Genomic DNA, 22,607 nt, shown 5'->3' with positions numbered 1-22,607 from the left:
TTTTATTATTTTAACTCATGTCCACTGTCCAGAAATTTTTCATCACACATCTTTGACCTCTTCAGCAACACTATGTTTCCATGTGTGTTCTTGCTCCACTCACTCCATTCTGTTCTGTTCTTCTGAAGAACAGAATGGAATGAGTGGAGCAAGAACACACACAAAAACGAAGTGTCGCTGAAGAGGTCAAAGACGTGTGATAAAAGATTTCCGGACAGTGGACATGAGTTAAAATAATAAAATAAGAACAGTAATAAACGAGTGAAGAAAAAATATATATAGTGCATGTGTTTTTGGCAAAAAAAAAAAAATGATTATCCTGAAATGCAACAATATATATGCATACATATACATATATATATTTATAGACATATATACATATATGCACATACATATATATACATACATACATACATACATTCCATTCCTCATACTTCGTACTTTTTGTTGCTGACGTTTTGTGACATCTTGTGCCCACATATGCATATGTATACATGTAAATATGTAAACATATACGTATACATGTAAATATGTACATATACATATGTATATATGCATATATATATTATTTATATTATTATATGAGTGAATGCCACAAATCCTTTTCCAAGTAAATTTTATCTTAATAATTCTGATGCAACTCTCTATTCTACCTATTACTATTTCGTTATTTTCTCTTACTCTTTTACTCCCTCTTCTCCCACTATTCTATCTTTTTACTCTTTCTTTTCTCTCTTCCTTTCTCTTATTCTTTTACCCCCTCTTCTCCCACTATTCTATCCTTTTACTCTTTCTTTTCTCTTACTCTTTTATCTCCCCTTCTCCCTCTTTTAATTTCTTATCTTATCTACAAATCTTTTTCTCTCCCCTTCACAGTTCTCTGTCTGTCACTCTCTCTCCCTCACTCTTCCTCCTTTGCTCATGTGGCTCCCACATGACCATCAGCCATTTTTCTTTCTTACCCTAACTTGTGTTTCATTCTTTCTTCCTGTTGCTGTTGGACAAGGAAGACGTATTCTTTTCTGTCTCCTGTCCAAGCTTGTTTTTTCAAGTTCACCACCACAACCTCATTTAGGCTTAGCAGCCCTTCCTATTTGTTTTCACTGTCTTGTTTTTATTACCAATTTTGACCCTCCGCAAAATCCCAAATTTTATTTAATTTGCTTTGCGGGAACAACTGTTTTATCGAAGGCATATCTTGTTGTGAATTGCTTGAAATACGGATTAGAAAAACAGCTGATGAAGGTTCATTCTTTGTCTTGTTTCCGATTTGTTTCTTTCGTTGTTCGCAAAACAAAAAGTTCATATTCCAAGTCCTCGTACTTCATACTTTTTGTTGTTTACATTTTGTGATCTCCTGTGCCCACATATGCATATATATATATATATATTATTTACACGCACACACATATATATACACGTGTGTGTGTGTGTGTGTACATATACATACATACATATATAGGTATACATACATGCATATACAGATATACATACATATGTACATATACATACATACATACATGAGACCTAAATCCAAGGCCTCTGCCAGGAGTGTAGCCAGCCCACTTATGCGTACCTTCCCTTCGTTGGACACTAAACTCCGCTTGCGAAGACCTGTTGAGGCAAGTGAAATCGAAATCGTACTAAATTCGACGACTGGCACCTATGCCAACGTCGTCTCCTTCATTGGACAGGAAACTCAGCTTGCGAAGACCTGTTGGGGCAAGCGAAAGCGAAATCGTCATGACACCTGTGCCCAGTGTCACCTTTCTGGCACTTGTGCCCGCGGTATGTGTAATGACTTTCGAGCGAGATCGTTGCCAGTGCCCCTTGTGCGGGTGGTACATAAAATACACCATTTTGAGCGCGGTCGTTGCCAGTACCACCTGACTGGCCTTCTTGCCAGTGGCACATAAAAGCACCCACTACACTCTTGGAGTGGTTGGCATTAGGAAGGGCATCCAGCTGCAGAAACTCTGCCAAATCAGATTGGAGCCTGGTGTAGCCATCTGGTTTCACCAGTCCTCAGTCAAATCGTCCAACCCATACTAGCATGGAAAGCGGACGTTAAACGATGATGATGATGATGATATATGCATATATATATATATATATATATATATATATATATATATATATATATATATCTCAAATTAAAAACCACAAATCTTGCAAATAACTACCCAGGGTTTCCTAGCTGAAATAATAATTTATGCTGCCATTTATTATTTTGCAGCTGTGCAGCTATTTGCAAAATTTATAGTTTTTAATTTAAGATTACCTTTACTCTCTTAGCTGATGGAGTGCTTTTCTACTTGTTGAAGCATTACCACATAATACTTATATATATATACATATATATATATATATATATATATATATATATATATATATATATATCTATATATATATATATATGACACGTAAAAGCACCCACTACACTCTCTGAGTGGTTGGCATTAGGAAGGGCATCCAGCTGTAGAAACTCTGCCAAATTAGATTGGAGCCTGGTGTTGCCATCCGGTTTCACCAGTCCTCAGTCAAATCGTCCAACCCATGCTAGCATGGAAAGCAAATGTTAAACGATGATGATGATGATGATGATGATATGGATATAAATGAGAAAGGGAGAGACACACATTATGCTTATAATAATGTGCGTATCATATAATGTGCATATCATATAAAGTGCATATCATATAACCTTGAGTTAGATCTCCATATATTCCATTACCCTCTAAAACAGATAATTGGAAAGTAATTTGAATCATTACACAGATAATTCCATGTAACAGGTTTGTTGGGAAGAAAGATCAAAGAGTACAGATAAATATCAGAAGAGAATATAGTGTGGAATAATTTCCTCATGACACCTTTACATGTTCTTCTGTGACAATTACATTATTACTCTTACTTGTTTCAGTCATTTGACTGTGGCCATGCTGGAGCACCGCCTTTAGTCGAGCAAATTGACCCCAGGACTTATTCTTTGGAAGCCCAGTACTTATTCTATTGGTCTCTTTTGCCGAACCGCTAAGTTACGGGGACATAAACACATGACCATTGGTTGTCAACCGACGTTGGGGGGGGGGGGGGACAAACACAGAAACAAACACACACACACACACACACACACACATATATATATATATATATATATATATATATATACATATATACGACAGGCTTCTTTCAGTTTCTGTCTACTAAATCTACTCACAAGGCTTTGGTCGGCCTGAAGCTATAGTGGAAGACACTTGCCCAAGGTGAACCCGGAACCATGTGGTTGGTAAGCAAGCTACTTACCTCACAGCCACTCCTGCGCCTACATAAAATTAATTTATATATTTCTCTTGCACAAGCCAAAATCAGTTTTATGTAATCATTATGGAATTGCCTTGAAAATGTATGTTCTGAGTCATTAATATTCTGCTGTGTTGCACTTTGTACACACAAACACACACACCAGCTACCATATAGAACAAGCTTCATTTGAGCATTTTCTTCTTCATTGCCCTTATTTGTTTATTTTTTCTTTTCATAACATCAGTACTAAAACCCTTTTCTGAAGAGGGACAATCTCCAAAATGTGCTAAGTAACTTAAAGCCCAATAAGATAATGAAACATTTATTAATTATACAGGACTGCCACTTCATTTATATGGTTCATATTCATAGCTTAGAAAACTGGGTCAAGGACACTCAATTTTTGCTGACCATGAGTTTTCAGTATTTATGATGGAGTATTTACTTTAGAACCTACTCTAATATTCAATAAATTTATAAGATAATGAATATATTTATTCATTCTATAAAACTATTTTGACATGTAAAATACTTTCTTGAAGTTATTTTAACAGAAAAGAAAATATATATTAAAAAGATTTGTTTTATATAAATGTTGAAATATGCAAAAAATAACAAATACAATGAGAAACTGTTTTAAATATTATTTAAATATCCATCATCTAGAAGTAATCCATGTATATAACAAAGGAAGCCATAAAAAGGGAAAATTATTTGAAATATAAAAAGAAATCTTTTTGATATCATATAGTTGTCAGTGTTTCTATTACCACTGAGAAGAAAACAAAACAGTAACAGGCTCTATAATTTAGCATTAACAACAACTGTCTTAGTATCAAGGTTGATACTAGCCACTGGTACAGTTGGAACTTCAATCTGTTGAGCTGAAATAGATAAAAAAAAATAGTTATAAATAAAGTCATAAATGAAGCTTTAAAACATTGAATTTACAAAACAATTTCATGCAACTATAATTGAAAATAGTTAAGAGGTTGCTAATTAATTAAAATTACACTTAGTATTTTCTGGTTAAGAAATGCAAAGGAGACAGCCCTGGAATTTAAATCAATTAAATTTAGTATGTACTGGCAAGGTGGAGGCATGTGACTACATGGTTAGGATGTTGGCTGCATGATCATAAGACTGTGGTTTTAACAAGCAATGTGTTCTGTTCTTGAGTAAAACACTTCACATCACATTCCTTCAGCCTACTGGAAAAACTGAGTAATCCAGCAATGGACTGGTGTCCCATCCAGGGGACAAAGGTATATATGTCACAGAAACCAGGAAACTGGCCATTATAAGCCCATTGGGCTCAAGAAGGATGGTTTATCCTTATCCTTATGCACTGGTGAGTGAAGTTGATCTTTAACAGCACTGTGAGAACTCTGGACAGAGAAGAAAAAAAATAAGTTTACTACATTTATAATCAATGTTTTAACATTCATTGACTATGTTGACAAAAAATATGTATAGAATACCACCAATAAAATTTATTCTTGAATCCTCATTTATAGGGTCTAATCTTCTGAGTATTAAGTAACTACTTCATTTCAAGTTTTCTTTTCTACTATATCTTCATATCTCTTTTCACTAGCTTGCATTAGCAATTAGCATTTCATATTCATACTCACGAATTCATCTTTACTGCATAACTAGCTGATGCGTTTATCTGTATTTAACCTACCAATCAAATTGCTTTTGACATTCTTTGTTCAAATTTCACAATCATGAATCATCAAATTTAAGGTAGGGAGAGAGAGAGAAGAACACCCTTAAATTTGGAATAAATATGGAAAATTTTTGACCAATCTATTTCAAAATCTTGTCAATATACTATCTTTAGCCTCATCTCCTGTCTGAGAAATTCATAACTTTCAGTTCATAGCTCTTGTACTGCTGGCTACTATAGTACATTATGAGCACACTATTAGAATACTTAATATCCCCTTGCATAATAAAAATGAGTTTTCTCTTAATGTAGAGCTTTGATGATTCCTCTTGCTGAATTAGTTTGATTATATTCACTCTGAGATCTTTGAACCTGCTTTTTCATTTTCAAACATATGTGGCAGCTCTTGAAAAGTAAGTTATTAGCTGTAGAAGCTTCCAAGCATGTCCAATTCCAAACTTCTTTGTGATAGAAAGAGTTAAGTATAAGGAAGCTAAGACGACCAGCAAGTGATTACAGGCAATGTAAAATGCAAGAATTAGGTATAGATCATGTATAATACATGTATCATGCTGCAAGTAAGGTTAGAGTACTACAAGGTAGATATTACAAACCTAGCAAACATTACCATTTCATGTTCCACCATTATAAAAAAACTTATCCCTTCAAATATTAAGCTACTGTAAGAATAAAAAGATAAAAATAATGACCTTCTACTGGTGAAAGAAAATAGGAAGCATATAAAAAAGGCATCTTCATGTGAAAGAAATACATATATTTATATGTATGCTAGATGTCGTTGTCATCACCATCCTCGTTTAACATCCATTTTCAATATTGGTATGTGTTGGATGGTTAGACAGGATCTGGTGAGCTACAGGACTGCATCAAGTTTCAATGTTAGCTTTGGTATGGTTTCTATAGCTGGATGGCCTTCCTAATGCCAACCCTTTTCATTCTGTCCTAACGGTGGTATGAAAAAAGCACTATTGAGGTTACCAAGTAAATTGCAAGACAAGATTAAAAAGAAAAAGAAAAAATGGCTACCCTGCATTATATATTGACAGATGGGAATAGCTGGAAAGAAGATAAAGATGGTAGTGAAAAGGTGCCAGAGTCAACTCTCAAAGTACAAGCAAGGAGTATAAAAGAGAATATGGATTGTGGATCAAGGAGGGAAGGAGAAGAGTAATGGGTGGTTGGAGATGGGAGTAGAGGTGAATGCAGTGAGTGATGAACAAGAGTAGACATGCAGTTGATGGTAAATATAGTGTGTGGGGAGGGGCAAGGTGAGAAAGATAGAAGTGAGTCAGGAAGGAGGATAGATTAGAAAGTAGGGTGAATTTGATAAATTATTCAAAAAAGCATATATTTGTAGCATTTGTGAAACTACAGCTACAAAAAAATGGAGAGCCATTAATACAGAGGAAATAAGCTAGAAAGAAATTATGCCTAGATAACACCAATATTCATATGGAAGCAGTAAGTGAGGTGATAGGAAATTAAATTTATCAAAACAATATTTTACCTACAACTTGTACTGTGGATCACTTCTTTCCTCAGTTGTCAACCACAATGATTTCAGTACCTTCCAACAGTGTTGCTCAATCTAACAGTGCTGAACAGGACTGATGCTATCAGAGAATATCCAAGTTCATTTGGTCTAAACTGTAGCATGCTTTTCCCCTCCATTATCCATGAAGCTACCACACAAAACTAGGTGCGACTATAACAACTCCAATCATGCAACAACTATTTTGTTTTACTGTTTGCTGAAGATTTGTTCTTTGCTAACAGCTTTGATTTTTTTTTCCTACATATAACCTGCCATATCTATAATGAAGCATTTTCTACTTCCTTCTTTAGTTCATGAATCACAGCCCTACTGTTCTTCCCAAATTCAATATCAGCTAAGAAGCACATAGCAGAACTAGTTTCAATTTCACAGTAATTCCCCTTACTGAAATCAAAGCACATTACCATTCTTGTACCTTACACAATTTTCTAGGAGCATCATAGTTTAGTATCTTCTTTTTGCATACCTAGTTAATATTGTCTACCCAAGACACAGGTAAATAACAATCAGGACTTTTTAAATCATGTCAGACCATGCAATAAAGAGAGAGAATTACTTTGTTATTGCTGTATACCTTGAGAACACAAGTGCTTCCTTCAAGTTCACCTGCACCTTATAGTCATTAGCACCATACAGAAGTTTGGTAATAACTAATCAAACATATTCTATAAACCAACTCAGCCTGCTCAGTGTAAGAACCAAATTTCACAATCATAGCATCATTAAAATGATGACCAACATACTTTAAATCCTATAACTTATGGTTTAGTTAGAAAACTGATAAACAGACGCATGATAGCTAAAAGCCAGTCCTTAAACCTAGAAATTTAATGTTTTCTTTTATTTTACAAACACTTACCAATATTCTCTGTAATTTTTGTTAATACGACAGTATTTGGTGACATATACACATTTCCACCTCTGTAAAAAAATTAAAAAAATTTAATGTGGAATTTCGTCAAAATACAAATTTTACAAAATTTAAGTACATTTAGCAAGGGCATGGAAAATCAAGTACCAATTGTGCATTTGTTTAATGCTTCTAGTCAACTCCTCTTTAGTATGTACACAGTTAACTAAAAACCTAGTCTGGGAGCATGATGAATATTTAGACAGACAAATATGCAAGATGGTAGTCAGATTATGTTGTATATGTTTTGACAGCTAACCTTTGGAAAGAATTAGTGGTATTCATAGTTCAGAATAGTTTGTGGACTCCATTTTACAGATAGACTTATGGTTAAATACTCCTATGCATCTAGTACATGTAAAGTTTGGGTTCTTTGGTAATCTTGCTAGAAATCCGACTTCTTTTGAGTATCCGTTTATTTTGTGCCATCTGTTACTAATTAGCAGCATATTGAAATCTTAAACTGTTTTGAAACTTTTTTCTGCAGCTCTTGGCTAGATTTACAATAAGAAATATCAGCATATAAATATTCTCAAGGACATCAAGTCATGAACTGAGACATTATTGCCTTAAGAATTATAATGAGCAGTTTGGAGATGGGGAGTAGCTACCTTTACTCAACTTTCTAACAATTTTAACCTTGCTGATAAAGACCTAATACACATCTTGAAAAGCTCACGCGGGCCATTTATCAGTACCTAGTATTCTCAGAAATAATGCATATGAGAAGCTGCCTTCTTCATTTCAACTGATCAAGCAGCTTATTCTTCACTAAAAACTTCTATTACTGAATTGTTTCACTAGAAGTACAGCACTGATGATCTCATATCCTGACACAAATCCTTTAACTCTATGTTGTACTAATTATGTTAGTATTCTCTAAACTACTTTAAGGCCAACCAGTAGTAATTACCAACCAGTAGAGCAGACCATCTGCCCTTGTTACAATGATGCCATACCAGTTATAAGGGATAACATATTTCTTCATGAATTATTAATTAACTAATTGTTATAGAATAGTTTGATGTATTTTATATCTAAGAAAATATTTCTTTCTTTTGATTCCACTAGAATGTAAATTTTTCTTAACTTATTCATATTCCCCATCTACCAAATTTTGCTAATGGTTGTTCACTCACTTGTTTAGGTATGTTAATGAAACTTCTATTAAATGTGTAGCTCTTTATAGTTGGAAATTTTGAATTATAGAGATTACCTGTAGTTTTCTTGGTATTTCTAAGTTTTACCTAAGAAACTGTATTGGTAGGGAGAGTTTGATTAAGCTGGAGCCTTAGTTTAATGCCAGAGATACGTGTTACTTTCTCATGATAACCACATCTCACCTACACTTCATTATAATAGGATGCATTGTCATTAAAATTCTTTTCGTTAGCTGAGAGATTAAAAGTTCTTATTGAGCTATTATTTCTAATGAAACTATTATTGATTTAAGATGATTAAATTTCTTACTTGTGTACTATAGAGGTTCATTAGAAAAGGATAAAAAAGGCCAGAAGGCCATCAAGGAAATCAACAATTTTTATATTCTTATCAAAAGATTATAATCCCTAAAGAATTAATGAAGGGATTTTTTAAAGTTGTTCTAAGTCAGAGGTAGAGAAATTAATAGTTGTGAAAAGAGACACATCACAGTACAATCCTCTGCCTAAGTGTCTGAAATTTTAAAAAATTTATGTTCGAGGAATAGGCTTACTAAATCAGCTATCTAAGCTGAATTGTAGGATTCAGTATCAAAATTATTAGTTCTGGATTTTCTAGTACAATAATAGTCTTGGAATAAGATCAATGTGTTTCTAGATGCTAAAATTATGACCATATCTTTATCTGTTAAGCTAGTAAAAATACGAGGAGGTATCCAAAAGCAACTGGAAACATTCTCTGTGGGGAAAGCCAGTTGTAGTTCAGACTTCCACTGCTAGAAGCCACTTTATGAAACCCTCAGGGATCAATCCGCTAACTGGCAGTGGCAAGTGAGGTCATTTTGCCATGTTGTGTGTTATTGTTTTACAGTGCTTCTTCCTTTTTTGTTGATTTTTGCAATGGCTGAAACGAAAGAACAGTCTGCTTTTGTGAAATTCTGTTTTCTTATTTCTTTATTGCCCACAAGGCGCTAAACATAGAGGGGACAAACATGGACAGACAAAGAGATTAAGTCAATTGTATCAATCCCAGTGAGTAACTGGTACTTAATTTATCGACCCCGAAAGGATGAAAGGCAAAGTCGACCTTGGCAGAATTTGAACTCAGAATGTAGCGGCAGACAAAATACCGCAAAGCATTTCGCCAGGCGTGCTAACGTTTCTGCCAGCTCGCCACCTTTACTACTTTTGTGAAATTCTGTTTTCTGCTGGGGAAAACAGCGGCCAAAACAGTTGTCATGCTTCAGATAGCTTACAAGGATGTTGCCTTGAGCAAAACACAAGTTTACAAATGGTTTTCTTGCTTTAGGAATGGCCCCTATGAACTTGAAGACCAACCTTGTTCAGGGTGACCATCAACCTCCTGAATGAATGCAAACATCACGAAAATTCATGAAATGATCTTGGAGGATCATTGCCAAACATTTGATGAACTTGTGTGACTGGTGTGTCCTGGAGCTCCTGCCAATGAGTTTTGAGTGAGGAGTTGCAAATGAAAAAGAGTTGCAGCAAAATTTGTGCCTCACTTGTTCATGGAAGATCAAGAGCTGTCATAATTGAATGTGTGTTGTGTACTGAAAGAACAGTTGGAAGTTGATCTGGACCGTTTTTCGAAGGTGATCACTGGTGATGAAAGCTGGTGCTATGGCTATGACCCAGAAATGAAGCAGCAATTAAGTCAATGGAAACATTCAATGTCATCACACCCCCAAAAAAGCATGTCAAATGAAGTCTAATGTCAAGATGATGATGATTTGTTTCATCAATGTGAAAGGAATTGTCCACACAAAATTTGTTCCTCCTGGTCAAACTGTTAACCAGACATTTTACTTGGAAGTTCTGAAGTATTTGTGAAATGTGTTAAGCTGAAAACACCCTGACCTGTGGAAAGTGGTGGTTTCATCATGACAATGCACCTGCACACACTATCTTGAGTGTGAGACAGTTTTTGACAAAAAATGGCATGACTCTGCTTACCCACTCTCCTTGTTCACCTGATCTTGCTCCGTGCGACTTTTTTTTTTGTTCCCCTGAATGAAAAAAGTCCTTAATGGAAAACGTTTTGCAGATGTGGAAGAGGTGAAGAAAAAATGATGGCGGCATTAAAAGGCATCACTTTACAAGAGTTCCAGAACTGCTTCAAACAGTGGAAAACATGTCTGGATTGATGGATTGCTTCAAATGGAGAGTACTTTGAAAGCAATAAAAGTGTAAACATGTAAAAGTAAGTGAATAAAATAACATTGCAAAATTCCAGTTTCTTTGGGGTACCCCCTCATAAGTACCTTATTCAAAAGTAAAGGCAATATGGATGAATAATAGCTACTTATATCAAACTACAAGAATGGAATTTTTTGCTTGTATAGTAACCTAACAAAACACTATATCACTTCACCAGAGCTATCCAAAAGAAATAGTTTTATAGAATTTTTCATTTTGGTACTATATTATCTAGAATCCCCTCACTAGTACGAGTAATGGATTTTCCTCTAAACTGTGCTTATATGTTTCGTTTTTGGATTTGGTTTGCAAGATTTGAGAGTCAAGACTATTGAAAAGGTTGCAAGACGCAACGAAAATTTTAGGAAAATAAAAATAATAAGTGGAAATTTTAACGGTGATTGTGTTAAATTTTAAGGCACGATAAGAAAATGACTCTCCCCAGACACAACAGAATGTGCTTCTATGGTCTTCAACATTTAAATGAGGGATCTTAGGCTTAAAGGGCTCTGTTCTACCAGCTAAAGTGAATTCAGTGTCTAATTTATAACCCTTATCATTTGTATTTTATAGATAATTTTTTCTAGCTTTTTTTTTTATAATTCATATTTACAACCTTAGTAGCTATATTTTTGATTAAAATAGCATATACATTGCCTGCTTTATCTGAATGTAAATGTAAAAAAAATATGAGCATTTGATCTGGGAGATTCTGTGAGAAAGATTCTTTTGAAACTCATTTGCCATGGTTTAATTTTCTAGAACTATATATGAGGGGTGTTCTTTAAAGATTTCCCTTGACCCACTTCCGGAAACGGAACTTGTACAAGTATCATCAAACATGTCTCTACATGTCACCTTGTAAATTTCAGCTTTCCACTAGTATTCATTTGTCTTCTATGGCTGCTGAAATGGACTAAGGTGTTATAATGGAGGCAGCTGAAAGCAGATCAGTGATCAGGTTCTTATACTTGAAAGGTTGTACACCAAAAGAGACTTTTGATGAGATGAAAGAAGTTTATGGTGATGATGCACCATCATACAACATAGTCAAGCACTGGTATCACCAGTTCAAATGTGGTTGGACATTGGAGAAAACTGCTCCTATTCCTGGCTGACCACATTCCGCCATTGATGACGACACCATCCATAAAGTGGAAGCTGCCAAACTATTTGGCAACTAGCCCAAGAAGTGAAGATAAGTGTAGGGTATGTGGAAAAAAAAACATTCACAACCATTTGCACATGTGGAAGTTGTCTGCACGATGGATTACCTGGATGCTCACACCTTTTCAGGAGCAGGAACAAGTCAATTGCTCCCAGGTTCTTTTGGCAATGTGCCAAGAAAATGAGGAAGACTTTTTCAGCAGATTTATCACACAGGATGAAACATGGGTCCATCACTATGATCCTGAGACTGAAGTCCAGTTGAAGCAATGCAAGCATGATACCTCACCAACCCTCAGCAGGTAAGGTGGTGCTCAGTCTTTTGGGACCAGCATGGAGTAGTGATGATGAATTTTCTGGCAAAGGGCACCACAATTAACAGAGCATATTATGCTTCTCTGCTGCAAAAATTGCAGGATGCCATCAAAGCAGAGAGGCATGGCATGCTGACCAAAGGAGTCTGCCTCCTCCAAGACATGCCCCAGTTCACAATGCACATGTTGCCCAGATGAAAGCACACTCCTGCAGCTATGAAATCCTTCCTCATCCTCCTTACTCTCCCAACCTTGCACCATCTAACTTACACCTCTTTCCAACCAAAAATCTTTTTTGAAGGGGAAGCACTTTTCGGATGATGATGAACTTATTTCCAGATATGCAACCTACTGACTTCTACAGACAAGGTCTTCACATCTGAATAAGGCAATGGGAGAAGTGTATCGCCACTGGTGGTGGCTATATAGAGAAGGACTAATAATTAAGCCAAGTTTCGCTTATCTCAGTCCTTGGGAAGTGGGTCAGGGGAAATCTTTAATGAACACCCCTTGTATGTATGTGTGTGTGTGTATATATATATAGTTTATCGATGAGAATTAGATATTCTCTGTATCGAATACACTTAGTAGTACTCAAGCAGTTTAAACTTGAGTGGATGGAGGAGTAAATGTAAGGATAAGCAAGTTACAAAGAATATTAAAACAGTTCTATATTTGAGAGATGAGGAATTATGTACATTATTTACATTTGTCGGATATTTATCCTCATCTTGTTTCTTAACACAATGTTTCAGCTGATATACTCTCCAGCCTTCTTCAGGTGTCCTGGGGTAAATTTCAAATCTGGGTTCTCATTCCTAAGGTATTTTTCAATATTATTATTATTATTATTATTATTATTCAGGTCACTGCCTGGAATCGAACTTGGAATCTTGGAGTTAGTAGCCCACGCTCTTAACCACTGTGCCATATGCCCATGGGCAATTATGGAGTGAATTTTAGGGGTTATAAATCTAATATTTTCCTATCCTTCCCTAATACTGGTTCTAATATGCTATTCATATCTGCACTCAGTCTGCTTAGGAGGTTATTATGTCCTAGTATATGTGCTGCCTCTTTTAGTTTTCCTATTTTCCAGTGGTGTTCTCTGTCTACTATTTTAACTTCATCCCACAGGGGTAGGTGGTCTCCGTTTTTACATACATGATCAGCTATACCCGATTTATCAATATCTCCTCATGTCACAGGTTTACGATGTCTCTCTACCCTTATTTTGAGGGGCAGCATGTTTCACAGCTGCATGAGATGGAGTACACACAGTCTTTGGTCATATTCTCTTCTATTGGTGGTTTTATTCAAAGGAGATATTTGTGAAGTATTTTATTACTCTTGAATACTGTCCTGATGTTATACTGGCTGCATATCTTTTGTAACTTTTCGGAAAGGCCTTTCACATAGGGTAGACAGACTGTGGTCAGTTTATGGGTTTCATCCTCTCTTCTCTTCTTAATTGGAGTGGATAGTATGCTTTTGGGGTAGTTGTTGCTTAATAGATTGTTACTTAGCTTGATCATTTCTTCATGGTCTGTATCAGGATCGCTACTTATATTCTTTGCTTGATGTTTTAGGCACTGAGCAATCCCCCTCTTTACACTGTATGGATGGTGGGAATTGAAGTTGAGATATCGTCTGGTGAAAGCTGGCTTACGGTATACAGATGTATTGGATCCATACTTGATGTGTGTTATTAATACACCCAGGAATGCTAGCTGATTGTCTTTTTCCTTTTCCATTGTGAACTGAATGGATGGCTTTATTGAGTTCACATGATCTAACAGTACTTGGACATCTTCCTGGTGGGGCCAGAGTATAAAGGTGTCATCAACATATCGCAGCCATAGGGTTGGTTTTAGTGGTGTTCATCCTAAAGCCAAATTCTCAAAGTATTCCATGAATATATTGGCTATTATCGGTGATAATGGCAAACCCATAGCTAAACCCTCTTCCTGTCGATATATATCAGTGTCCATTCTGAAGTAGGTAGTATCTACACAGGTCAACATTTCCATCAAGTATTGGTATACTAGTGCGTTCTTTTAGTTTTACTTGAATCACCGATAGTGCTTCACCAGTTGAGACTTTGGTGAACAGACTTATCACATCTAGACTCACCATCAGGTTGGATCCAATGGGGATATTCTTGATCAATTCTGTGAAGTGGATGGAATTCTTCATGTATGATGTTGACTTTCCTGCTAATGGACTGATTATATCCACAAGGAAGTGGCTCAGTGGATGACATGCTGAACTTCTACAGCTCACTGTAGGTCTTAATGGAATCTTAGGAATTCCTAATGGAATCTTAGGAATCCTTGTGACTCTTAGGAAGACCGTACACGTGTGGTAGCTTACTTTAGTGTTGAGTCAGTTGCCTGTAATTCATTGGTATAAAGTGATCCTTGTTCTTGGTCAAGATCTGTGACAACTTCCTCTCTGCTTTCAGAGTTGGGTCTTTCTTTACTTTGCTGTAGCTACCATCACTTATGAGACTTGCCAATTTTTCAGAGTAGTCAGACTTGTTCATCACCACTGTAGCATTTCCCTTGTCTGTTGGAAGTATTATGATGGAATTGTCATTCTGTAGTATTTTGATAGCAAACTTTTCTTCCTTAGTGATGTTTGGTTTGGGAAGTTTCGTTTTTTTCTAGTACCTGTCTCACTTTCCAACTTAGTTCATCTTCCTGAGTTTTTGATATTTTTATGGCTATCTCTTCAATAGTGGCTATTATGTCCAAGTATGGAATGAGCTTGATGGTTGTTGCAAAATTGAGACCTTTGTTTAGTACCACTTCTTCAGAGCTTTCGAGATGTCGGTTACTTATGTTAATTACTGCTTTCACAGGTGGGTGACGGACTTCAGTCTTCATTCTCTGACCTTTGAGCTTCATAAACTTCTTAACCTGGCATGTTTTCACCTTTTCAAATTCTTTCTTGTACAACTTTTCTAGATCTTGTTGGATTCTCTTTCAATCATCATCTCTGGTTATTCTCCTAAGTAATGAAGATAACCTCTCTCTGATTTCATTATTTAGTTGATGTTTTTTCCAACGGTTATAATGGATCCTCTCATGGACGTGGGCATGTCCTGCCCTTTCTGCTACTCTTCAAGCTTTATATGAATCCACTGGTATCATTACATTCAAGCCAGGTGCTATTAGCTTTGAATCTCTACATCTACACAGGAAAGTATTACAAATCTAACAGCTGTTTCTGGGGACCCAGTGGTCCAAAATAATGATTGTAAATTGATTCCATCATTAGATGATACGAGCTTCTATCTTCAAAGAAGAAATCTTACATTTGAAGTATACATACTTAATTTCTTCTTGGAACCAGATTATATGCTGACTTGCAATGGATTTATCTGGAACTTTCTAGTACTAATTTATTAAGATTCTGTTTATAATTAGAATATATTCTCTCATTTTCAGTTAATTGTCTTTTGGCTCCACTAATTTAATGTGGCATATAACATAATTTTCTACTGCCTGATAATAATTACTGAACTTCTGAAAAATACAACAAAAAACCCCCCAGTATATATGCAACAATTGGAGGCAATTTCATTCTTTCATTTCTAATAACATAAAGCAGGAATATCATACACATGAATAGGGATGGAAAACATGGCAGTAATGTTCTTATTATTCAATTGAGAATGCAGGAATTTAGGTTCATTGCAAAAATAGCAGCAACTTTATTCTTCTTTTGTTCACCATAAATGGTGGAACACTTACAGAAAGGAACATAGCTGTATTTTATTGTGGTAAAATTAACAATGGCTACAATGATGCTTTCTTTCTTATAAACAACCATGAGTAGAAGAGAAATGGTGAGAGAAAAGAAACGTCACAATACAGTAAAAAATGAAAGGAAAAGAGTAAAAATTCATCAAATAACAGTGTATAATAGTAAAAATTATCAGAAGGTGAAAATGATAGAAAAATAAGACAGCTAAAAAGGAAAGAATATGAGAGAAGGATGAGACAACAAGAAAGTAATAAAGATAGAGAAATAAGATAGCAGAGAAAGGAGAAAATTACAGAAATAGCAAAAAATGAAGAAAATAGCAATCTTATGATTGCTAAAAAATGAAGAAAGAATAAATGGAGTATGCAAGCGTGAAAAAGACTGAAAAATAAGATTTAAAAAGAAGTTTTGTAAAGACAATTTGTAGAAAATGTATGCAATGTCTGGGTGCAACATTTACTTATCACAAAATATGTAATGAGTAGTGCTAGAAAGTGGGACAATGTGGCAACTCAGTTGCCAAATTTTGAGTCTTGTTTTAGATACCACTTTAGAATCAAAACACTTACCTAAAACATTCATGAATACAATTGGGCTTTTCAAATAACACCATTTGGGACAAGAATTACCAGGGAAAGTGGTTTTATAACTTTTAAAGTGCAAAGACAAATATATTACAGAACTGGCTCACTTACATATTTATAGAATAGAGAATCACAATTTTTACAGATATGTTTGACACTGACATTGCACATCCAGCAAAGCATATTAGCTTCATTTCTTTCAAGCTTGTGCATGTCCTTGGCAGCCACAGCCCATGTTTCACTGCCATGCAGCATAGCTGTTTTCACACAGACATAATACAGTCTGCCTTTCACTCTGAGCGAGAGGCCCTTTGTTGCGAGCGGAAGTAGGAACTCTCCGAACTTTGCCCAGCCTATTCTTATTTTTGCAGCTACACTCTCAGAGCATCCATCTCCACTACTAATTTTGTCACCTAGATAACGGAAGCTATAAACTACCTCTAACTTACCCCACTGGCAGTTGATGGAGTCTGTTTTCTGTACATTTTTTGTGTTTATTGTACCTTCCACACACAAGACTATTTTCCCAGTTAACCTTCCTTGGATATTGCTGCACCTCTTATGTGTCCATAGCTTGCACGAGGTACATTTCATGGAATTCCTACAGATTGTGATTTGTCTGCTTTCCTACTTACCAAAACTTTGGTTTTTGCTAGATTAACTCTAAGGCCCTTTGATTCTAGATCTTGCTTATATGTCAGAAATTTCTTCTCTAGTTCTGATAGTGATTTGGCTATAAGAACAAGGTCATCAGCATAGAGGAGCTCCCAAGGGCAGCCTGACTTAAATTCCTCTGTTATTACCTGGAGGACTATGATGAACAAGAGGGGGCTGAGGACTGATCCTTGGTGAACACCTACTTGTACCCTGAATTTCTTGCTAACCTTCATCTTCCTAATAGCACCCCTGTACATGGCTTGTAGAGCTCTCACCAACAACTCATTGACCCCTAGCTTCCACATTGACCATCAGATAAGGGAGTGGGGGACTTTGTTTAAGGCTTTCTCCATGTTGGTGTGAAAAGTTGGGCACAAGAGGCATCTGATGTGGTGTGCAAGAGAGATGGCTGTGCAGGTATGGCCATGTGATGTGTATGGATGAGGACAGCTGGGTAAAGAAGAGCTGACTTCTAACTGTGGAGGGAACCTGTAGTAGAGGTAAACCCAGGAAGACATGGGACGAGGTGGTGAAGCATGACCTTCGAACATTGGGCCTCACGGAGGTAATGATTAGTGACCAAGACCTTTGGTAATATGTCGTGCTTGAGAAGACCCGTCAAGCCAAGTGAAATCATAGTTGTAGCCGGTGCTGGTGTCACATAACTGGCACCCATGGTGATGGCATGTTAAAAGCACCTTTCATGTGTTGTGCCTTATGGAGGCAATGACAAATGACCAAGACTCTTGGCAATATGCTGTGCTTGAGAAGAAGACCCATCAAGCTGAGTGAAATTGTAGTCATGGTAGATACTGGTGTCATGCAACTGGCACGTAAAAAGCACCCGTTATATTCTCAGAGTGTGTGGCGTTAGGAAGGGCATCCAGCCATAGAAACTATGCCAAATCAGACTGGAGTCTGGTGCAGCCCCTCAGCTTACCTGCTGTGGTCAAACTGTTCAACCCATGTCAGCATGGACAACAGATGTTAAATGATGATGATGATGATATTTTATAGGTGACATTCAAAAGAAAATACAAAATCAGAACTTATTTTAAATTTGCAGGAGAGATTTCCTAAAAAGAATTCTTATGTCAGAAGCTTTCAGTATGCTTTAGAATATACTTCTGGATTTTCTAAGTTGTCATCAATGCTGACAAAAGACCAACAAGAATATATGCATTGGTTTAATGTCTCTGAATGTAATGAGAAGAACACGGTAAACAAGATATTGTTTTAAAATAAGGTGACATAACCATCAAACTCAAAAATGAAACTCACTTTGTATACAATGTTTTACAATATATATCCATTGCTTTTTGTTAACAACTGAGAAGATGGATACCATTTTTGTATGCTACAAGCTGGTGGAATCTCTTTCAAAAGAAACTGTATCCTGTGTGGATTATGTTTATTGATTGATGAAATTCATCTTTTTAATCACTACATTGTTGATATATATATCAAAATAGAATCAGAAAGGTTGTGCTACATAAGAATGCATCTTAAAGGACTACGTTCAGAATTCTACACATGTTTGAGCTTGGATAACTTTGTATTCACACATCCAGTTTTAAAGGAAGCTCAAAATATATGCATGAGAAGAAAGAGGACACTATGAATTATGTGCAAAATTATGGACATCCTGATATTTTCAAGTTTTACTTATAATGCTGAATAGAATGAAACTTAAGTAGAGCTTTAAGTGCAAGAGTATTTCCTCATAAGGCTTCTAAATTGATGGATGTTATAACAATCATGCATATTTTGACTGTTGTTGCCACATGTACATAACTGAATGGCAAAAAAGAGCCTTCCTTATTCACATAATTAAATCTGGTTTTTACATAAAATTCACTCTAATTAGACAAGCAGAATTTCCAAACTCCACAAAACCAAAGAAAATTATGAAATTGCAAGGTCAATCCCACTATATCTTAGATCAAAAAAGTGTAGAAAACATTATCTAAATAATTTTAGTAAAGAAATGAAAATAGGTGACAACAGACATCCATCATATGAAGGGAAGGCAGCACAAAATAGAAATTTTGAAACAAAAATTGGTTAGCATGTAACTGGAAACAATGGATTGTGCCTTACGGCCCTCTTTTATCCAAGGCATTCAATGCCCTGACACTGTGATATTAATTCTCCAACAACAGCCACTTCAAGATGAAGTTACACAGCACCTAATGGGATGGTATATTTGTAGTAATGAGGTTTTTTGGAAAATATTCTACTTCCTTTTCTTGAAAAATATCTTATAGTTCAACAATTGACTGTTCAGTTAGAGAATGGACTCTATAAATGTTGGTAGAGTAACTTTTCTTCCTGTCCTTCATTGCAGGCAAATAATGGTTCCTAGTGGAAGCAATATGCCATCATGGAGTTTTTGATGAAAGAGGGCTACAACATCCACAAAAGGCTAAAGCTTTGGAGTAATCCATACAGACCATTCACTGCGGTCAGACATAAATCACCAGCAAGTGGATGAATTATTTCACATGGACAGATGAGACACAATCAATGAGCTTGGAGCACAACTGGGCTATAATCACAATGCAATGCAAAAAATGATGGAAAACTTTGGGTATCAGTAAGTGGGTACCTTGGCAGTTATCACCCAATTTGAAGGACAGAAAGATAGAAATCTGCTCTGATCTGATAGGAGCATTTGAAGCCAATAAAGACACATTTTTTTCTGACTTGATGATGACAGAAGATGAAATGTGGCTGTATATTTATGATTCAAAAATGAAGGTGCAGTTCATGGAATAGAGTCACATCCTTTCTCCAAGGACTAAGAAGATCAAGAGCTAGCAATTGTCACAGAAAGTCATGGTAACTGTTTTTTTGGGGATGACAAGGACATAATTCTCCTTGATTTTTTTTGGAATATAGGTTGTACTGTGAACAGCAAGCAGTACACCAAGACACTCAAAAAGCTTAGAGAAGACATTAGGAGGAAGAGACAAAACAAGGAACTGAAAATGATCTACATTCACAATGACAATATGTGACCACACTTATCTATAGCAACAAATCAGGCAATAGCCAAATTGGGATGGTCAGCGGACTATATTTGTGATTTAGGGGATCCAGTATCACTATGTGTGAAAGAGAATCGCGATGTCGTAGGAGAGAAATGTGTCCGCATGGATAATGGTTCACTTGCACTAAACGAGGCTGCAAAGAAAGAGGTTTGGAGACGCCGCTATGAAAGGTTGCTCAATAAAGAGAATGAATGGGAGAAAGAGAGTCTGCCGAAGGTCAACCCAACAGAGGGACCAGCTATCTAAGTTGACAGTACCATGGTAGATAAAGCAATTATGAGTATGAAGACAGGGAAAGCCCCCGGCCCATCAAGAATCGCTGCAGAGAGGCTCAAAATATCTGGCAGTGTCGGCGATAGCCTAGTCACCCGTATAGTCAATCAGGTGATACACGAAGTAGTCATACCCAATGACTGGTGTAGCAGCACAATAGTCAACTGCTACAAAGTTAAAGGTGACGTTTAGATACAAATAATCACACAGGTATGAAGTTGTTGGATCAAGTAATGGAAGTCACGGACAGGGTCATAGCCCAACTAATTAGGGAGAGAGTCAATTTAGATGAGATGCAGTTTGGGTTCGAGCCAGCGAAAAGCACCACTGATGCTATATTCCTGGTTAAACAGCTGCAAGAGAAATACCTACTCAAAGATAAACCTCTGTACCTGGCTTTCGTTGACATGGAGAAAGCCTTTGACAGGGTTTCCTGATCCCTTATCTGGTGGTCAATGAGGAAACTAGGGATAGAAGAATGGTTAGTGAGAGCTGTGCGAGCCATGTACAGAGACGCTGTCAGTAAGGTGAGGGTTGGCAACGAATACAGTGAAGAATTCTGATTAGAAGTAGGAGTCCACCAAGGTTTTGTCCTCAGCCCCCCTCCTATTTATCATAGTCCTCCAGGCAATAACAGGAATTCAAGACAGTATGCCCCTGGGAGCTCGTCTATGCTGATGACCTTGCCCTAATTGCTGAGTCACTAACAGAACTAGAGAAGTTTCAGGTGTGGAAGCAAGATTTAGAATCGAAGGGCCTTAGAGTGAACCTAGCTAAAAAAAAAGTCCTAATAAGTAGGAAGGTAAACAAAACACAAACCTCTTAAAGTAGACGGCCCTTCTCAATCTGTAGAAAAGGCGTAGGAGGAACTCTATAAGATGCACCCAGTGTAAGCTATGGACACATAAGAGGTGCAGCAATATCAAAGGAAGGCTAACTAGGAAGTTAGTTTTTGTATGTGGCAGATGTTCAGGAGCAATAAACACTGAAAATGTGCCGAAAACAACTTCTGCCACATTCCAGGGAGAAAAACTAGACGTAGTTGATAGCTTCCATTATCTAGGTGACCAAGTTAGCAGTGGGAGACGGTGCGCTGAAAGTGTAGCTGCTAGAATAAGAATAGCCTGGGCAAAATTCAGAGAGCTCTTACCTCTGCTGGTGACAAAGGGCCTCTCGCTCAGAGTAAAAGGCACACTATATGATACATGTGTACGAACAGCCATGCTACATGGCAGTGAAACATGGGCTGTGACTGCTGAGGACATGCATAAGCTCGCAAGAAACGAAGCCAGTATGCTCTGATGGATGTGTAATGTCAGTGTGCATACTTGACAGAGTGTAAGTACCTTGAAAGAAAAGTTTGTCCAAAGAAGTATTAGTTGTGGTGTGCAAGAGAGACGGTTGCGCTGGTATAGTTATGTGGCAAGAATGGATGAGGATAGCTGTGTGAAAAATTGCCACACCCTAGCGGTTGAGGGAACCTGTGGAAGAAGTAGATCCAGGAAGACCTGGGATGAGGTGGTGAAGCACGACCTTCAAACTTTAGGCCTCACCGAGGCAATGACTAGTGACTGGGACCTTTGGAAATATGCTGTGCGTGAGAAGACCCGGCAAGCCAAGTGAGAGCATAATCTGTGGCCTCTGCCAGAAGTGTTGCCAGCTCAATTATTCGTATCTTTACTTCATTGGACACTAAACTCTGCTTGCGAAAACCTGTTGGGGCAAGTGAAATCAAAATCGTAATTAAACTATAATCGATGACCGGCACCTGTGCCAGTGGAGCACTAACAGCAGCATCCAAGCGTGATCATTACCAGAGCAGCTGTCTGGCTTCTGTGCTAGTGGAACATAAATAGCACCATTTGAGTGTGATTGTTATTAGTGTCGCCTTACTGGCACTTGTGCCGGTGGTACGTTAGAAAATCATTCGAGTGATGCAATTTA

The 22,607-nt window shown here is 36.9% G+C and overlaps 1 protein-coding gene across 3 annotated transcripts in view; it reads right to left on the bottom strand.

The window, feature by feature from the left end:
• Window positions 1–3,935: 3,935 nt before the first annotated feature.
• The window catches only part of LOC106872642 (dihydroxyacetone phosphate acyltransferase), a 141,602-nt gene continuing 122,930 nt past the window's right edge, over window positions 3,936–22,607 (bottom strand). For 2 of the 3 annotated variants that reach the window (XM_052971966.2, XM_089359796.1), the window contains exons 8-9: window positions 7,414–7,475; window positions 3,936–4,190 (exon numbers count right to left, since the gene is read on the bottom strand). In XM_052971966.2, coding sequence (XP_052827926.2) covers window positions 4,108–4,190; window positions 7,414–7,475 — 145 coding nt within the window. In that variant the 3' untranslated portion in view covers window positions 3,936–4,107. The remainder of the gene's footprint in view (window positions 4,191–7,413; window positions 7,476–22,607) is intronic. The other variant, XR_016243632.1, reaches the window with a different exon arrangement.

This window comes from Octopus bimaculoides, chromosome 11 (genome assembly GCF_046866305.1).
Source record: "Octopus bimaculoides isolate indiv1 chromosome 11, ASM4686630v1, whole genome shotgun sequence".
Classification (NCBI taxonomy): domain Eukaryota; kingdom Metazoa; phylum Mollusca; class Cephalopoda; order Octopoda; family Octopodidae; genus Octopus; species Octopus bimaculoides.
Note: the sequence above shows the minus strand (reverse complement) of the source record. Positions and strands in the feature narration are given on the sequence as shown.